Raw genomic sequence first — 16,768 nt, 5'->3', positions numbered from 1 at the left:
TTATTTAGAAAAATTAACTATTTTCTATTAACTTCGATTAACATAATGGAATTTTAGCTTTGGGAAGTAAGAAAAATTGAAGCATTCAAAGGCTCTGCCACCCTGCCGCATTCAAAGGCAGGTTTCTTTCCCCTACCTTTACACAAAAATTCTTGTTTCTATTTGATTGAATTTATAGAAGATTAAGTGGATTTATTTGAATTCTCACTTGAACATATTTGGTATTTTCAAATCTACAAAAGATAACCGAAAAACTTATTGCTTTCTTGATTGCACACTTCCAGTGAGAAAATTTCAGGATTTTTTTTTATCAAAAAAATATTAGGTCAGGAATTAATCCAGCATTTACTAAAAAAAAAATCTAGAAACATCGTTAGCATGCCAAATTCATTTTATATATTTGATTTTTATAGCACTTCACTATTCATACTCGACTGGTAAACAAAAGCTATAAATGTAAGCGTTGCATTTGCATATCGTGAGGAGTACGATGTGAGTTATGCGTGTCCTGTCGGGTTGAATGGAAGTGTCAGAGATTTTTTTGCGGAGTGAGTGTGACTGTGAGAAATAGTTGTATTTTTGCACTTTTCCCGGGATTTTAGATAGTTTGCTGGACAATATCCCCAAGGATAAGTTAACACGGTGCGTGATAAGTGTGTTTGGTGTGTGCTGAAAGGGAGAAATTGTGCAGAATTTTGTGTAGACTGACGCGCTCGTGCATAACCTCACATTTGTATTGATTCACTTTTGCCTCCCCAAACACTCAATTTTTGTATAAAAAAATTACAAAATACCTTCCTAAAAAGCAACGCCCATAGTTATAAAGTAGCAATAGATATGTCTATTGAGTTTCTGCAAGTGAGTGAGGAAGAGGGCGAGGAGCCCATTGAGTTGCCGGTGGAGGAGGATGGGACGCTTCTTCTGTCAACACTTCAGGCCCAATTTCCCGGTACATGTGGCCTCAAGTACCGCAATCCAGATTCACGCGCTATTCGTGGGGTGCGCCTCAATGAGGGTCGTCTCCATCCGCCCATTCCGGAAAGCGGATGGGGTAGCCAGGTGTACTTCTGTGTCTTCCCCAAAGGTGGTAAATATGGCAAAAATGATAAGTATCACTGCAATCTCCCCCTAACCATTAGCCGTAACGTCCATTGTAGAGAATAAGAGGAAGAGTGATGATCATCTGGAGAATTCAACGGCTAAGACAAAGCGCATGGAAACGCGTTTACGATGCACTGACTTAATTGTCCTCGGGTTACCATGGAAGACCACTGAACAAAGTCTCAGGGAGTACTTTGAGACATTTGGTGAGGTGCTAATGGCTCAGGTGAAGAAAGACATTAAATCGGGACAGTCCAAGGGCTTTGGTTTTATACGTTTTGGCTCCTACGAAGCACAGATGCGAGTTCTGGCCCAGCGACATCTCATTGATAATCGCTGGTGCGAAGTTAAGGTACCCAATTCCAAGGAGGGTATGGTGCAGCAGGTTCCCTGCAAAGTGTTTGTCGGACGATGCTCTGAGGATCTCACAGCGGATGATTTGAGGGATTATTTCTCGAAATTTGGAGAAGTGACTGATGTCTTTATCCCAAAGCCTTTCCGTGCGTTTAGCTTTGTCACCTTCCTGGATCCCGAAGTGGCTCAGTCGCTATGTGGTGAGGATCACATTATAAAGGGTGTATCGGTGCGGGTGTCCAATGCAGCACCAAAGTCTGAACAGAATCGCAATCCCAATTACACCTCTGGACCACCGTCGCATCATCAACGCGGCTCTGGTAAGTTTTTTGTTGTATTTTTTTTTAAACTTTTTTTTAATATTTTGCGAATTTACTTCAGTATTGTAAATTGTAAAGTTGTGGTCATTTTATCAAGAAGTGCTATTTTATAGAATATGCAAAGGTATCACAGTAAACAGCGCCAAAATCTCAAGTTGCAGGAAATTTGTACTGAAAAAATGGTAGCAATGCGTCCCATTCCCATACTTTGCGAGGTGCTCGGACTCACGAGAATGAGCTTTATGCCCAACGCACAATAACTTTTGTTTAGTAAACATGTTTTTGACATTTCAATGAGAGTGAATGAAACATAGATCTAGTCATCTCGTTCATTCTCATGGGAAATTTTGAAAACATGTTTACAAACAAAAGCTATTGTTAAGCCAAGAGATGGCCTAACTTAATTATAATCAAAATAATCATCAGATACATTTTCATTAGTTTTTGAATAATTCACCCCTCGGCCAAATCAATATTTTGACTATAATTAGGGGAGACTGTGGCAAAATTTGTCAAAATGAAAATTTCAATATTCACTATTTTCTAAAATAAAAGAGACTAAACATGAAATTTTTATTATAGATAGCTTTGATGAACCTTCTTAAACTTACAACGTTTATGGGATTCGAGGAAATATTTTGTAAAATAAAAAAATAATGAAAGTTTGAGCCCTATTTTTGGGATATTTGTCTTACAGAAAATATCAATACTGATCAGCACAATTTAAGCACATTTTTCGTTAAGATAGAGAAAAATTATCTTTGACAAAGTTGTAGAGGAATCAATTTCCAATAAAAATATATCTATTTGATATTTTTTAACGTTTGCGAGAGTAAAATGTCACAAATTATCCGAAGACTGACAAAATTTGCCCCAGCAATTTTGAGAATCTCCAACAAAATCGACTTTTAGAAAATGTTTCGAAAATCACATTTATTTCGAGATAGAGGAAAATAGTCTTCTGCAATGTTGTAGAGCAGTAAATTTCCTCTAGGAATATAGGGGAAAGGCTCATAATTTTGCCCAGTTTCTTATTTTGGACACTTTGAGGGTAAAATTGGACACTAAAAATAAATTGATTAAAATTATGGTTTTTTATTCCAATATTTGATGAATAATGAATTCCATTTAAATATTTGTTCTTTTGAATATGATTTGAGTTGAAATTGCTTTGTTGAAAATTCAGTGTGAGCCATTGCTTACGAGAAATATGACAGAACTTCGTGGCTTACTTCAGTCTTATTTAGTTTTGGTGAAGTACTAACAAAGTTTGTTCGCTGTTTTTGAGTGATATTATTGAATATTCATTGAATATTGTGTTGATTCACGTTACTGATGATTTGTACATTTGACCTGAAGTGAGATTTGCCTTGTGAATTATATTTTTCGTGTGAAAAATTGGAAATTTTTTAAGACATTCACCAGTGAGGTTATGATTCTTATTTTGGACAGGTGTTTTTCTCACGAAATTTCGTGAAGTTTTAGCTTTTGTGATGACTAGGTTGGACAAATGCCTGGAGAAACAAAGGAGCATCATCTCTACGAAAGAGATGTAGCGAGAAAAGCCTTGAAAGACTCCTGGAAAGGCCAGGGAATGAGCGAATCCACACGTATTTGAAGTAGCGAAGTCAACTCACTTTAATGAATGATATGGAAAGTTTCCGGGCTTCTTGTGACATTCTACGTTTCCTTTACATGAACAGGAAGAGGACTTTGTAAGATTGGTTCATGAAATGAAGAACAATGGGCATCCTATTGAGGCGGATTAGCTGTCCAAATTTACAGCCAAGTTGTCCAAATTAATAAACAAGTTGTCCAAAATAAGAGCCAAATTCACCTCTACATATCAATTCATTTTTAAACGTATTAAAACTAATTTTAGTAAAAATAAGACGATAAATAGCTTGCTAAGTTTCTAAACAACCTTTCTGAAAAGAGAGTAACAAAAAAAGTCAATTAGTATCGAAAATATCGCACTTCAAACTTGGAACATCGATGCTTATAAGCAGACTGTCCAAAATTATGAGCCCTTACCCTACTCATTATAAAACGTTTAAGTTTTCTCAGAGCTCGTGAAAGAATTAAATATATACGTTTTGACAAGTTTTGCCCCAGTCTCCCCTACGTTAAGCCGTCTCTCGGCTTAAGTCCTATGTGTGTCCAGTAGGACAATTCTGTAAAAGTGTGACAATATGTTATGACAAATTTAATTTTTTACTATGTAGTAAATTCCGATAATCTGATTAATATCAGTTACAAAAAGCTTCATAAATCTACTTTCAATGGCCATTCGATACTCATTGAGCTTTAATGTTACGCTGCTCCTGAATGTACTACGAAAATTTGTCATATGACAAGGTCATATTGTTACAGAAATCCCCTACAGATTTAAATAGATTAGATTAGATTTAAATTCTAATTTTGATCTTTGGCCTTGCATAAATCAAGGTGGTTATTATTCTGATCAAAGGGCCAAAATCGGCTAATCCAATTTTTATAAAAATTAAAAACTCAAATTTTTTGACGCATTTGATGAGGAGGATAGGGAACGATTGAGAAAAAGGGAGAAAAGAAAGAGATTGATATCGAGATAGTGTCATTTTAAAATTGGTCACCGAAGATCGAAATTTACCCTTTGCATTTAGATGGGTCAAAAAATTAAAAATCGTCTAAAAGACTATATTTGTACAATAAATCAGTTACCGATTCATTACCAATTGGAACCAATCACATTTGGATTTTAAATACCTTTCAAATAAATCTAAATTTGACTAAATTTAGGGACGAAATTTCCACTTCGATCAACTCCAAACATACCACTAAGTAAACGAAATGATTTAAGATAAATAAAAAAAAAAACTTGTTTTTGTGGGGTTGGAAGGCGTGTAAGATGAATCAAGTAAATTAATTCACTAAAGAATTTTGACTTAGGAGGAGGCTCACTGAAAACCAGAAGTCAATATCTCTCACTGTTTGTTGTAGAAAAAAATGGATTGTGCATAATTTTCTTAGAGTGCGAGCAGTAAAATCATTGAAATTTTAGCATTATACAAAATATTTATTTTGTTTTAAAATTTTTGTTTTATAAGAAGTTTTAATAGTTTATATAAGCATGAAAATTATAGCAAATATTACTCTACAATTAATTATTTAAAAGCCACTCTTGTAATGGCCTCTACACATTTAAGTAATTTATGCCCATATTTGGCATTATTTATGAAGTTTTGACGGTTCTTCTTACAAAAGCAGAAACTAAATAGTTCAATATCCGAGATATTGATGAAAGCTTCTTATTGTATGTAGCAACGGTAGCAGCTATAAAATAAATTTCGACAAGAAAAATACAGAAGATTTGAAAATATACACTCAGTCCCTGGATTATGCACATTTTCGGGACCGAAAAAAAGCGCGTAATGGCAATATGCATCGAGAAAATTTGCATACTCGCAGGGGCTTTCTTTTGAATAAATTGGCCGTAGAACGAATTTTGCGCGGAGTAAAAGTAATCAGAGCAAAAAGATTTAATTGTTTAATAGAAATGCATTAATAAATAGTACTTTTTGGCCAGAGTTGTTCAATAAATGGTTAGAATATTTAAAATTTTTATCTTAATAAAAGAAATTAAAGTTTTATTCTGAAGAATAAGCATAGTGTCTTCAAATTTCCCGCGTCACAAAATAGTATACATTCAGGCGTATTTCAAAAATGATTTCATAAATTGACTCCCAATGGTAGGCAAACTTGCATAATTGTATGTGCATAATTCTGTCACGTGCATAATCCCGAAGGACTTAATGCCGGGACAGAGTGTACTGAAAATTGCCTTTTAGCGGTATTTTGACATTTTATAATAATAATAATAATAATAAAACATTTATTAATGCCCCAAGCAAACAATTTTACATTTAAGGGACTATTACAATCCTACAATTATCCTACAGTGTAGTACGATTTCTTTCAAAAAAGCAATTTTTGTCGAAAATTACCTTAAATTTTTCAACGCGTTGTAGCCTCTACACTAGAGAAATTTATGTCAATATTGAAGAGTCTTTCCTATACAAGCGTAGGGAATTTGCTTCAATATGGACATAAATTTCTCTAGTGTGTAGAGACCCTCAAAGCCTTAAAGCTCCGCCCATTTAAAATTGACAATACCTCTTTCGGAACATATGATCATGTGATGTAAATATTTTGTCCTCTTATGGCCTCTACACACTAGAGAAATTTATGTCCATATTGAAGCGCATTCCCTATGATTCTGTAGGAAAAACCTTTCAACATGGACATAAATTTTTCTAGTATGTGGAGGCCATATTAAATAAAAAATCATAATTTATTGGTAAAATCTTTTTGTATTTTCTCAAAAATGCATTGCAATTCTTAAACTTAGAGATTGATAAATTTAAGTTAATATGGAATTTTCTTGAACAATTCTAAACTGTGTAGGGGAAAGTGGACTGCCTTTGAATGCGGCAGCCTTTGAACATTTTTTTTTCTTTTATTTCCCAAATCAAAAAAAATATATAATTTTGTTAATCGAAGTTAATAGAAAATAGTTAGTTGTATTGACTATAGTTAAGAGAACAGGGTTTTTACTTTGGAAAATAAGAGAAAAATTGAAATATTCAAAGGCTGCCGCATTCAAAGGCAGGCCACTTTCCCCTAAAATGAATTTTCGAGATTTATTAAATATAATTAATTTATGCACTGCAAAAAAAATATAATCAAAAAATGCGTTACGTCTTAGATGAATTATTTAATTTCTTCCCATTAGATGAGAAAAATCAACTTGAATTTATTTCTTTACAGTACCCCCAGATCCAAGAAATCCCATCAATAGACAGGAGAACATCTCCTATCCACAGAGTCGGGGCTACATGCCAAATCCCCCGATTCAGCATAATAATGGTTGGAATAATCAGAATCGTGGGAATTTGGATATGCCCAATCTTCAAGCACTTGGAATTAATCCACAGGGACAGAATCCATCAAATCAAGGTCAAAATTTAAATAATCCTCTTGGTAAATTTTACCCATTTGACTCATCACCCTACCAAATTTGCCCATTCTCATTTGTCTTTTCCCAATTGATTTTGCAGGGGTTGGATTAAACATCAATGCACTTCCGATGAATCCGGCCCTCGTCGCCGCCGCCCTCAATCAATGGAGTCTCATTGGGAATCTACAAAATCAGAATCAGGAGCAGGGCTTTGGTGGCTCAGGTGGCCCCAATGCTCAGCCGGGATCATCACAAGGAGGGAACTTCCTTTCGTGGATGTCCCAAGGAGGTGGCGGTGGCGGCGGAGACGGCCAACAGGTAAATAATGTAAGATGATTTTTTTTTATTCTTAAAATGTGCTTTTTGTTGACTGTAATGGCATAATATGGATTTGGTTGGAAGAATTTTTATCTTGTCCCGTGTACTTAAGCTTCTATCTAGAAGTCATTTTTGAATTATAATGGTTCCGGCCTCAGAGTAATACTACGGAGAGGATACGTTTTAGATTAGGAAAATTTCATGAAAATAAAATTCATGCACTCCAAATTCGTTGAATTAAATTGAAATTGTTTGAAGAAGAAAGGGATGCGAATTTCGATCTAAAAAGTGTGCCGCAGCCATACCTTTTGTAACTTGTGAGGTCAGGTCACAGCCAAGGTTTGATTTTCCAAAAGTGTCTCGGCTAAAAATCAGATACCTTTTTATTTGTGCAAAATGTTGTTGTTCGGAAAATTGAAAGAGAATTTTCACACTATGAATTCGCGCAAGGCTTTAAAAATTGATGAAATACCACAGTAAAAATCTGGGGGGGGGTAGTGGGCAGCTTTGAATTGGGGCAGATTTGAAATTGGGCTTTTTTCTCATATTTTTAAATGGCGTTCAGTCTTATCATCATATAATTATTCAGCTTGGCAATTGGTTTATTGAGCTAAATTACTTCATAAGATCTAGTTTCATTTAGAAATAAGAGAAAAAAACTCAATTTTAAAGCTGCCCCAATTCAATGGTGCCCCCTATTAAAGGAGTTACTCAGTGATTATATAGGGAATTATGAAGGGACTGCTGCTTTGATTTTTGCCATCACAATAAAACTGAACCATATCATTCGAGGAGATTCTTCGAAATTCGAACTGAAAATACTGCAACCACAACGTGGATGAAACTATAGGGAAAACTGGGGCACACCAAACACGGGGTACCACCAAACACTAATTTTTATTTCTAAACTACTTGGACTATCTCGACCATTTCTTCAGTGGACAAGCATCCCTATAGTGCCTATAAATTCCTATAGGTCTTATCCTCTGAAGTCGAATATCCGATTAAAAAATCGCAGTGTTTGGTGGTACCCCGTGTTTGGTGGTGCCCCAGTTTCTCTTAAGTAAGCCTTGGCTTTCACAATTGATTTTCAAATGCCTTTTTCTATTAAGAAAACTTCGGCTGGAACGCTCTTATTGGTTTCTAAAATAGCAAACAAATGACGAAAAAAAAACAATTTAAAAACCAATTTTCTGAAATATATCTACTAAAAACACTAAAATATCACGAAGAACCAAAAGTTGAAAATAATCACCGACATATTTCTCTTTTACTTAAGATAAAACATGTAGTAAAGAAGAACTTACAGTGAGTTCCGCTTTCAAAAAAAATTATCTCTGGGCCTTATCTTATTTTAAGTGCCAACGATTCAAAAGAACTAAAATTCATAATTACCGCGAGAAAAATATTTGCATGTATTTAGGGGAATTTCAGAAATTATTTTATAAATGAGCTTCCAAGAGTAGGTACTTTACATCAAATTTTTTCAATCCATTTTCACTCAAGCCGGCACTCCCTGTATAGCGCTGAGACACCTTTTAGATCAGGAAAATTTCTTGAAATCGAAATTCACATCCCTTTTCTTCTCAAATTGCTTGAATAAGATATCAGAAAGCGGTTTTCGACAAAGGTTAAATGTCGATGGGTGGCTAGAAGAAGAGGTGATGTCAGATCTATCCCCCTAACTCCCTTCCGCCATTTTGAAACACACTCCCAAATTTTGTTTTTTCAATAATTCAACCCCTATGACATGGCATCGATCAGGCTCAAATTTTAATATGTTTTAGGTGCACGGTGCACCTAAGAACTTTCGATAAAAAAACTAATCTAAAACTTAAGCCTCCCCCCCCTGAACCCTCTGACCCGTGCTATAAGGGGTCAAAAATTGAATTTTCGAATGGACATATCTTCTGTTCTAAAATTGTCAGAATTTGAATTCAGTGTTTTGGAAAGCCGCCGTGAAATACTACAACTTTTCTGACACCACTTTTTCATTAGATATTATCGAAGGCCCGAATAATCTAAAAATCGATTTTCGAAAATTCGATGTCGAATATTTCGAAAAATAGACGATGCTTTTTTCTTTAAATTTTAGTATGTTGTAGCTGAGGTCGAGACCTTTTCAAAGATGGGTCGTACTCTTCCCTCAATGTTCCCTGACCTGAGCTATAATCAAAAATGTCTGGACCGGATTACACTTTTGGTGTTTATGAAGCAATTTCAATGAAATTTTAGTATATTGAATCTGCGATCGAATCCTTTTTAACGGTGGGTCTCGTTTAAGTCTATTAACCGATTTTAATGATTTTTTTTCATTTGTTGGCCTTCTGTACTCAAACTACCGGAGATGCGGGTGACTTTGTTCTTCGTAGGTGACTTCGTCCTCTTCTGTTCGTAAGCTTCTCTCTAATTCTAGTATTTAAGAATGGTCTTTATCGATCCGATCTACCATGTCTGATCGGTAAAAAGACCTTTTTTAAGCATGAGAATTAAAGAAAAGTTTAAGAACAGTAGAGGGCACTCACGAAGGACAAAGTCACCCGCATTGATATTTAAAATAAAAAATTAGCAGTGATAGACCCAGATAAGTTTATGGTAGCTGAGATTCATTATAGCTAACCCCAGAGTGCATGCAACTCGAGGTGTTTGCAACTCGAAATACAGTAGAGAGTAGAGTCTTCTAAATTCGAACGCTTGGGGTGTATTTTTGACATTTTCTGATCTCCCAAATTCGAACGATTTTTTCAAAATGTAACGAAATTTATGTGAGATTAACTTGTACTTGAATTAAATTCCCGTACTTCTCTTTAAGTGGTAACATATTTCCTTTTCATTTTATACGATCATAATAAAAATTAATCAGTCTTCACGATTTAAAGACGCGTTTAAATGATTAAATTAAATAATTGAATTAATAGTTCGACAATTCATTTCACACTGAGAAAAAAAAGAGAGTGCGATTAACATTTTTTCCTTAGAAATTTAACACTTTTTAGGTGTAAAAATATATCAGCATTTTTTAATGTTAAGTTTACACCTTATTAAGGGTAAAAATAACATGAAAAAGAGTACCTTTAACCCCTAATAACCTAAAAAGGTTAATATTTACACCGATTTTTAGATCAATACTGCAGGGTAAAATTAACATTTCCGGAATGTTATTTTAACTTTTTTCGGATTTCTCTCAGTGCAGAATCCAATCATATTTTTGTATTTACCATATTATGCCACTACATCAATTTGGAGCCATATTATTATTCTATTCTAACAATGTGCTTTGAAATCCTAATCTAATGTGACTTTCTTCAATATACAATTTCATGGCGTTGTTTCTTGGTTAAATCAAATTCATCGTGTAAATGAAAAAAATAGCAATTTCAGGGTGGAAATCAACCCTGGTCGAGACAACAAGGAGGTTCCGGACAACCAGGTCCAGAACACAAGCAGAATTTTCTGTAAAGTAGCTTCTCCTCTCTCAAGAATGTGGGTGCACTGATAAAAGAAAAATTTAGTGCGAGTGAAAGTAAAGCGTCTTTAAATAGTGTTTAGAAAAGAAAGAAGAAAAACGAATGATGGTTAGGTCATATGTTCAACAGCCCTTTTAACATTTTTGCAATGACTTTTCCCATGCCCTATTTTTTGTCTTTTTTTTTCTTCTAGGATAGAAGGAAGTTTGTTTTTTTCTTTGGACATAATAGTGGCTTTTATTGTGGCATAGGAAGAGAAAGAATATAATTGAGAAGTGAAATATAATGTTGTTGATAATAGTGAGAAAGGAAGAAAGTTGGAGAGAAAGAGAGAGAGAGAGAGCACGAAAGAGCGAAAGAGAAACACACAGAAGTTCTAAAAAAATTATTTTGAGGATAAAAAAAAGAAGGAGAAAGAACAAAATAATTTGTGAAAGTGATTATTGTGTCTCACGATCAATTAATCTTTCTGTTGATTTTTTTTGCGTTATCAGACATTTCTGAAAGAGAAGAATTTGTGTGTTTTCTAAGGCGTATCTGTTTTTCTTTTCTTATTTAGGGTGGTGGGTGGCGAATGAGAAAATGATCATTTTCTTTTATTGAGGGTAAAAAAAAGAAACAAATAAGAGAGAAAAAGCAATGGTGTCGAAAGAGAACAGAGCATCTTTGTACATTTTATCATTCACTAATCAACAATGAGTGTGGTAGATGATTTTGTATTTTTTTTCATATTAGTTCTTTTTCTTCTGATTAAGTTTTATTTAATTAAAAAAAAATAATATTAGTATTCTTTTTGGGAGAGTTGCTACTACATGAGTTACTTGTTTGCAAGTGTTGTGAGTTCTATAATTTGATGATTGTATTATCCATATACAAAATTGAGTAAAATAATGAAAAAAAAATAATAATTTATAAAAGTTTATTTGATTTCATTTGAGAAAGATTGATTAGAGAGAGAGAGAGAGCGAGTAAAATTGAGAGTTTAATAATGATGACGCAATTTTATATAAATTGATAAGATTATATACAACAACAAAATACTAATTGATAGAGATTAAGAAAAATTTGTAGAGAATCTTTTTCCATTCAGTGTAAAAGATTAACTATTTTATTTGTATTGGGGAAGAACTGAAAGATTTTTTTTTTGGGTGAGAAATGATTTTTTTTGTTTTTGAGGGAAAATTGTGTAAAAGAATTTTTATTTCTTTCATTCATTTGTGAGGTGACTATGTATAATGTATCACTTTGAGGAAAAGAGAAACAAAGAAAAAAATTTTTAATAATAATAAAATATTATTACAACAGAACAAGAGAAGTTGTATGAGAATATTGTTAGATGTATGAATGAATAATTCTGTTGTAATAATATGATAGAAATGATGATAAAAAAAACTACAAATTTTAATCATAATTACAATAAAATATTCTTGATGTCTGCACATGAAAGAAGTGATTTTTCATGATGAATGTTTTCACTGGGTATATTTTTTTTATAGCCTTTATCCTTTCAGTTTATTTTTTTAAATTAAAAATGTATTTTATATTTCCTCCACTTCTGCGACTTTATGAATAATTTCAATTCATTTATCACTTTTCTTCTTTCAACATGAGGAAAATGAGTCGGAAAAGCGAGGTGAATGGGTAAAGGTTCAAGGGAATGGATATTTTCAATGTGGTGTACATTTTCCATTATGGCCTCTACACAATAGAGAAACTTATGTCCATATTGAAGCAAATTTCTTACTCTTGTGAAGAAAAAACTCTTCAATTTTGACATAAATTTCTCTAGTGTGTAGAGGCCATTAGTCGCTAAGGGGAGGTGGGGCTTCTTTAACCCTTTAAGGACGATTGGAACGCCGGTGTCCCATAAAGAAAATAATTTTTCATGACTATCTAAAGTTATTTTTTTCTTATGTCTGTACATAATTGGAAAGTAAAAGGTTGAAGGAATCTAGAATATTTTTTGCAAGTCTAGTTATTTGATATGTAGTAAATATTTAAGCTCAAAAATGGTGAATTTTTGAATTCTAAAAGTCATAATTGATATTATTTATTTTTTATACTTCCAATTTTTTTAAGCAAAACCCTTTTGGGAATAAAAAATACAATACTCATACGTAATATTTTTCATTAAAACGAAAAATATTATTTATTGTTATTGTTTCTGTCCCTATCGTTCATAGAAGCACAAAATACACCAAATTAGACTCTGTTGAACTTTCCAAGGTTAGACGTAAGACTTACCATTGATTATGTTTCTCAGTTTAATTTTTATTGTTAATTTTCAGTCCGTAAAAAGTGTCTCGTAGTTAAAGGGTTAAGCTGTGGGGCACCATTGTTATACGATTTTTTTGCATATTCCTAAAGTAAACTGGGTTTTAATATAATGTAATTTGTATAGACAAAACAATTGTGGATCTAAATAAAATTATTGTAAGAACCAGCTTAATTTAGAAGTAGGCGAAAAAATCGTATATCCATGTAACGCCACAGCTCAAAGTAGCCGCACCTCCACATATTATTTTTTAAAAGAATGTCGTGTTTACGACTGCCAGAAAATGCCACAATTTCATTTTTCTACGCTATTTAAATTAAATGAAGCTTAAAAATGTTTCAAAACATATCAACAATATTCTAAAGCCCCAAATAAACTCGGGTTGATCCTCGAGAATTATGAATTCGTAAAATTTAATGTAAAAGGTATAGCTTTAATCTTAAACTATAATACATAACATGTTTAGGATCATGTATTAAAGTTTCTTTTTGCATATAATTTCCCTTACCTGTTTGCCGTTAAATTTTATGAGTTAAATATTTTCGAGAATAAGCCTATTTCTATTTGAGGCTAGGTAGAATTTTCATTTGACAAATCAATGACAGTGTTAGTGATAAAAAAAATCAGATAAGACTTCTAGGTAAATCATTAAAATGTAAATTTTGACTTTGTGATAAAATATTAATAGGGGAGAGCATTTAAAAATACGATGATTTATTAAGCGGTTTTGATCCAACATGAATTGCAATCAGAAGATATATTACAGAAGAGACACTGAAATAAAAAGGGGATGGCAAAGCGTTCCAGAATTGCCTGCAGCGCTGGAGGTTGAAACGTCAATATTTTGTCGTTTGACGAAAATAGCTCCCAACGTGTAGAAACCTTTAACCCTTTAAGGACGATTGGAACACCGGTGTCCCATAAATTTTTTTTTCCTGACTACCTAAAGTTATTTTTTTTATGTCTCTAAATAATTGTAAAGTAGAAAATTGAAGGAATCTAGAATATTTTTTGCAAGTCTTTAGCTATTTGCTATATCGTAAATTTAAGCTCAAAAATGACTATTTTTTAAATTCTCATATTGAAAAATTACTATAAATTATTTTTTATACTTCCAATTTTTTTAGCAAAACCGTTTTGGAAAAAGAAACTACAATACTCAAACGTAATATTTTTCATTAAAGCGAAAAATATTATTCATTGATATTGTCAGAAAAATTACTTAAATTTTTAGGCTATTTTTGTGCCTATCGTTCATAGAAGTTCAATCAGACTCTGTTGCACTTTCCAAGGTTAGATATAAGACTTATCATTCATTATGTTTCCCAATTTATTTTTTATTGTTGGTTTTCAGTCCAAAAAAAGTGTCTCGTGTCTCGTCGTTAAAGGGTTAAACGCTATACCTCAAATCATTTAGCATCATTTACCGATTACCGGTTTACAATCGATTTATTAAACAGATTCAATCGCTTAAAAGATCGCCTAAAATAATTTAGGATTTTCTCCTATTTTCACAAGGAATTGAGGCTTTTCATAATGCAACTTAGCTTCAGAATTTGTTTGTCGAGCAGAGTTATGTTACAGTAGACTCTCTCTCAATCGAGAATATGGGGCAAAATGTCATCCGGTTTAGCGATAGAATTGAGCGTCAAAGCCTTTGTAAATTCCACAAAAAGCGCTCAATTATAAAGATTCACGATAAAATAGGAAGAACTACAGCGAATTTGAGCGAATTAGCTTCATAATTAAACGTGAAAATTGTCAACAAAATTTGACGCCCGATTGAAAAAGAGCCGATTGAGTGAGAGTCTACTGTATAGTAAAGTCCAGTTCTATTGAAATTAGGAGAATGCCGATTTCAAAGGTAGCTCATTTCAAAGGCCCTTCCTCCTAGGTGATAGTGCTATTATTAAAATTTAAATTACATGTACAGTTCTGTCTCTTTATATGCACACTCTCTATATGCACAGCTTTTGTGTCGGTTGCATTCAAAATCAATTTGTTTACATTTTGACAAAGTAATAAAGAAAATTATTTTCTTGGTAACTAATTTTTCTCGTTTTTAATTATCTTAATTTTATTTTTTCTGTCTCATATTATAGTTAAAATAACACGGGGAATTCTAGAACAATAAAAAATAATAATGTTTTAAAAGAAAGAAAAAAACCGTTGGGAATTTCAAAAAAAGTTGTGCATATTCAGAGAGAGAACTGTCAAAAAAAGTACCCAAACTGTGCATATAGCGAGACAGCACTGTATATTCACATTATAATTATGTAAATTTATCAGACTCATTTTTATAAAATTGAGATTTTTATGCCCCTGGCACACCTTTTAGCACGGTATAATTTCATGGAATCAAAATTCACATCCTTTTCGTTTTCAAAAGATTTGCATAAGTCTATCCTACTCTTTTGGTCTCAAAATTAGATTGAACTAAATTGAATTTGATGTGATGTTTAAAAGAAGAAGAAGAGTGCAAAAGAGTGGGATAGACATATGCCAAACTTTTATGAAAGAAAGAGATGTGAATTTCGACTTCATAAAATTGTCCTGATCTAAATAAAAGGTGTGCCGGAGCCGTTACTTAGGGTAAGTGTACCAAATTTCGGCATAGTTGCATGCAAGCGTCAAAGTCTCAAGTTTGAAATGTAATATTTTAAATACAAATTGATTTTTTTTAATTCTTTTTTTTTGTAAGAGTGTTGCTTGGAACCTTGTAAAGAGTTTATCGTCTTTATTTACTCTAAAATCATTCTGAATACATTTTAAAATGAATAAAAATATAGACATAGCTTTGGTGCCGTATTTCTTCCACCTTCATTCTCATAGTTCTTTGCCCTTCGGAAATTCTTTCAATATCTTTTTCATGTCATCTCGTTTGTCGAAGCGATATTTTTTGTTATTCTTTTGCATTGTATAATCTCTAGACGTAAAATCTAAAAGTTCATGGAAATTCGAGGAACAAAAAAGGTGGCCGAAATTGCAAGCTGGCCGGAATTTGGCACACTTACCCTACAAAATTTAATTTTTCCATGTTTTTTTTTACTAAAATTGTACACCACTCAATATGAGATTTCCTCCCTTGGCGAAGAAAAAAGTATCTACCAAAAAAAATCCATTGAACCCTTCGTGACTCTACTCATTTTCCTATGCCCTTTTACTGTTTTCTGCACTAAATGCTTCTTCTGTGGAGGATGAAGATGTATTTTAGAGAAATTACCTCCGAGCATTTTTCCACAAGTGTAATACAGAGAAAATATTCCCTCAAACATCCCTGTGAGAAGAATGAGGTGAAAAAAGAATATATATACAGACATCCCACCCCCTCCCCCCAAAAGTCTCGTTTGAAAATCATAATAAAAGTGGATGTGGTGGTGCTTTTGTGAGGGCAGGAGATTGTGATGAATTTGATAGAGTGACGTGAGTATATTTAAAATTAATTGTGAAGCGAGGGTGCGCTCATTGAGGTCTGTATTTTCATTCTATAATGAACAATGGTGAGCTGAAAGGGGGCAAATGATGTGTTTTTATCCCATATCTCTCATGAATTTATTTACTTTTTTTCTCTTCTATGAAATATGCATTTTCAGCTTCATGTGTGGTGGGACTTGTAGACAAATTATCTGCTGTGATGATAACGAAATATTAATATTGAAAGTGTTTGAGCGATTAAGAGGTGACATTGGTGGTGTTTAATGCTCCAAAAAAAAAAGTGTGTTTGGGAAAGAGAATGACCGAGTGTATTTTTGCACAAAAATTTTACTCTCCTTTTTAAAGAAGAAAACTATTAAAAAAAAACATCAAAATGACTTTGAGATAAAGACTGCTTGTTGATTATTTTTCAGGGAGGGCAGGAGAGGGATAAAAATAAAAATGTACTGATGACTGTGATGAATAAAAATCACTTTAATTGAAATGGATGGTTGTTTTA

At 33.1% G+C, this 16,768-nt stretch overlaps 1 protein-coding gene across 30 annotated transcripts; it reads left to right on the top strand.

Moving 5' to 3' along the window:
- Positions 1 to 497: 497 nt before the first annotated feature.
- Positions 498 to 16,583, top strand: LOC129805057 (TAR DNA-binding protein 43-like). 30 transcript variants are annotated; one of them, XM_055852893.1, is made up of 5 exons: positions 498 to 1,084; positions 1,140 to 1,775; positions 6,585 to 6,797; positions 6,875 to 7,092; positions 10,465 to 12,005. In XM_055852893.1, the coding sequence occupies exons 1-5, from the start codon at positions 838 to 840 to the stop codon at positions 10,549 to 10,551; spliced, it is 1,401 nt and encodes a 466-aa protein (XP_055708868.1). In that variant the 5' UTR covers positions 498 to 837; the 3' UTR covers positions 10,552 to 12,005. The 30 variants fall into 30 exon arrangements, with proteins under 30 accessions (XP_055708868.1, XP_055708982.1, XP_055708957.1 ...); XM_055853007.1 differs by having other exon boundaries at positions 499 to 1,087; positions 1,158 to 1,775; positions 6,585 to 6,773; positions 10,474 to 12,005; XM_055852982.1 differs by having other exon boundaries at positions 499 to 1,087; positions 1,158 to 1,775; positions 6,585 to 6,773.
- The last annotated feature ends 185 nt before the right edge of the window (positions 16,584 to 16,768 follow it).

Source organism: Phlebotomus papatasi, chromosome 1 (genome assembly GCF_024763615.1).
Source record: "Phlebotomus papatasi isolate M1 chromosome 1, Ppap_2.1, whole genome shotgun sequence".
In the NCBI taxonomy this organism is placed as follows: domain Eukaryota; kingdom Metazoa; phylum Arthropoda; class Insecta; order Diptera; family Psychodidae; genus Phlebotomus; species Phlebotomus papatasi.
Note: the sequence above shows the minus strand (reverse complement) of the source record. Positions and strands in the feature narration are given on the sequence as shown.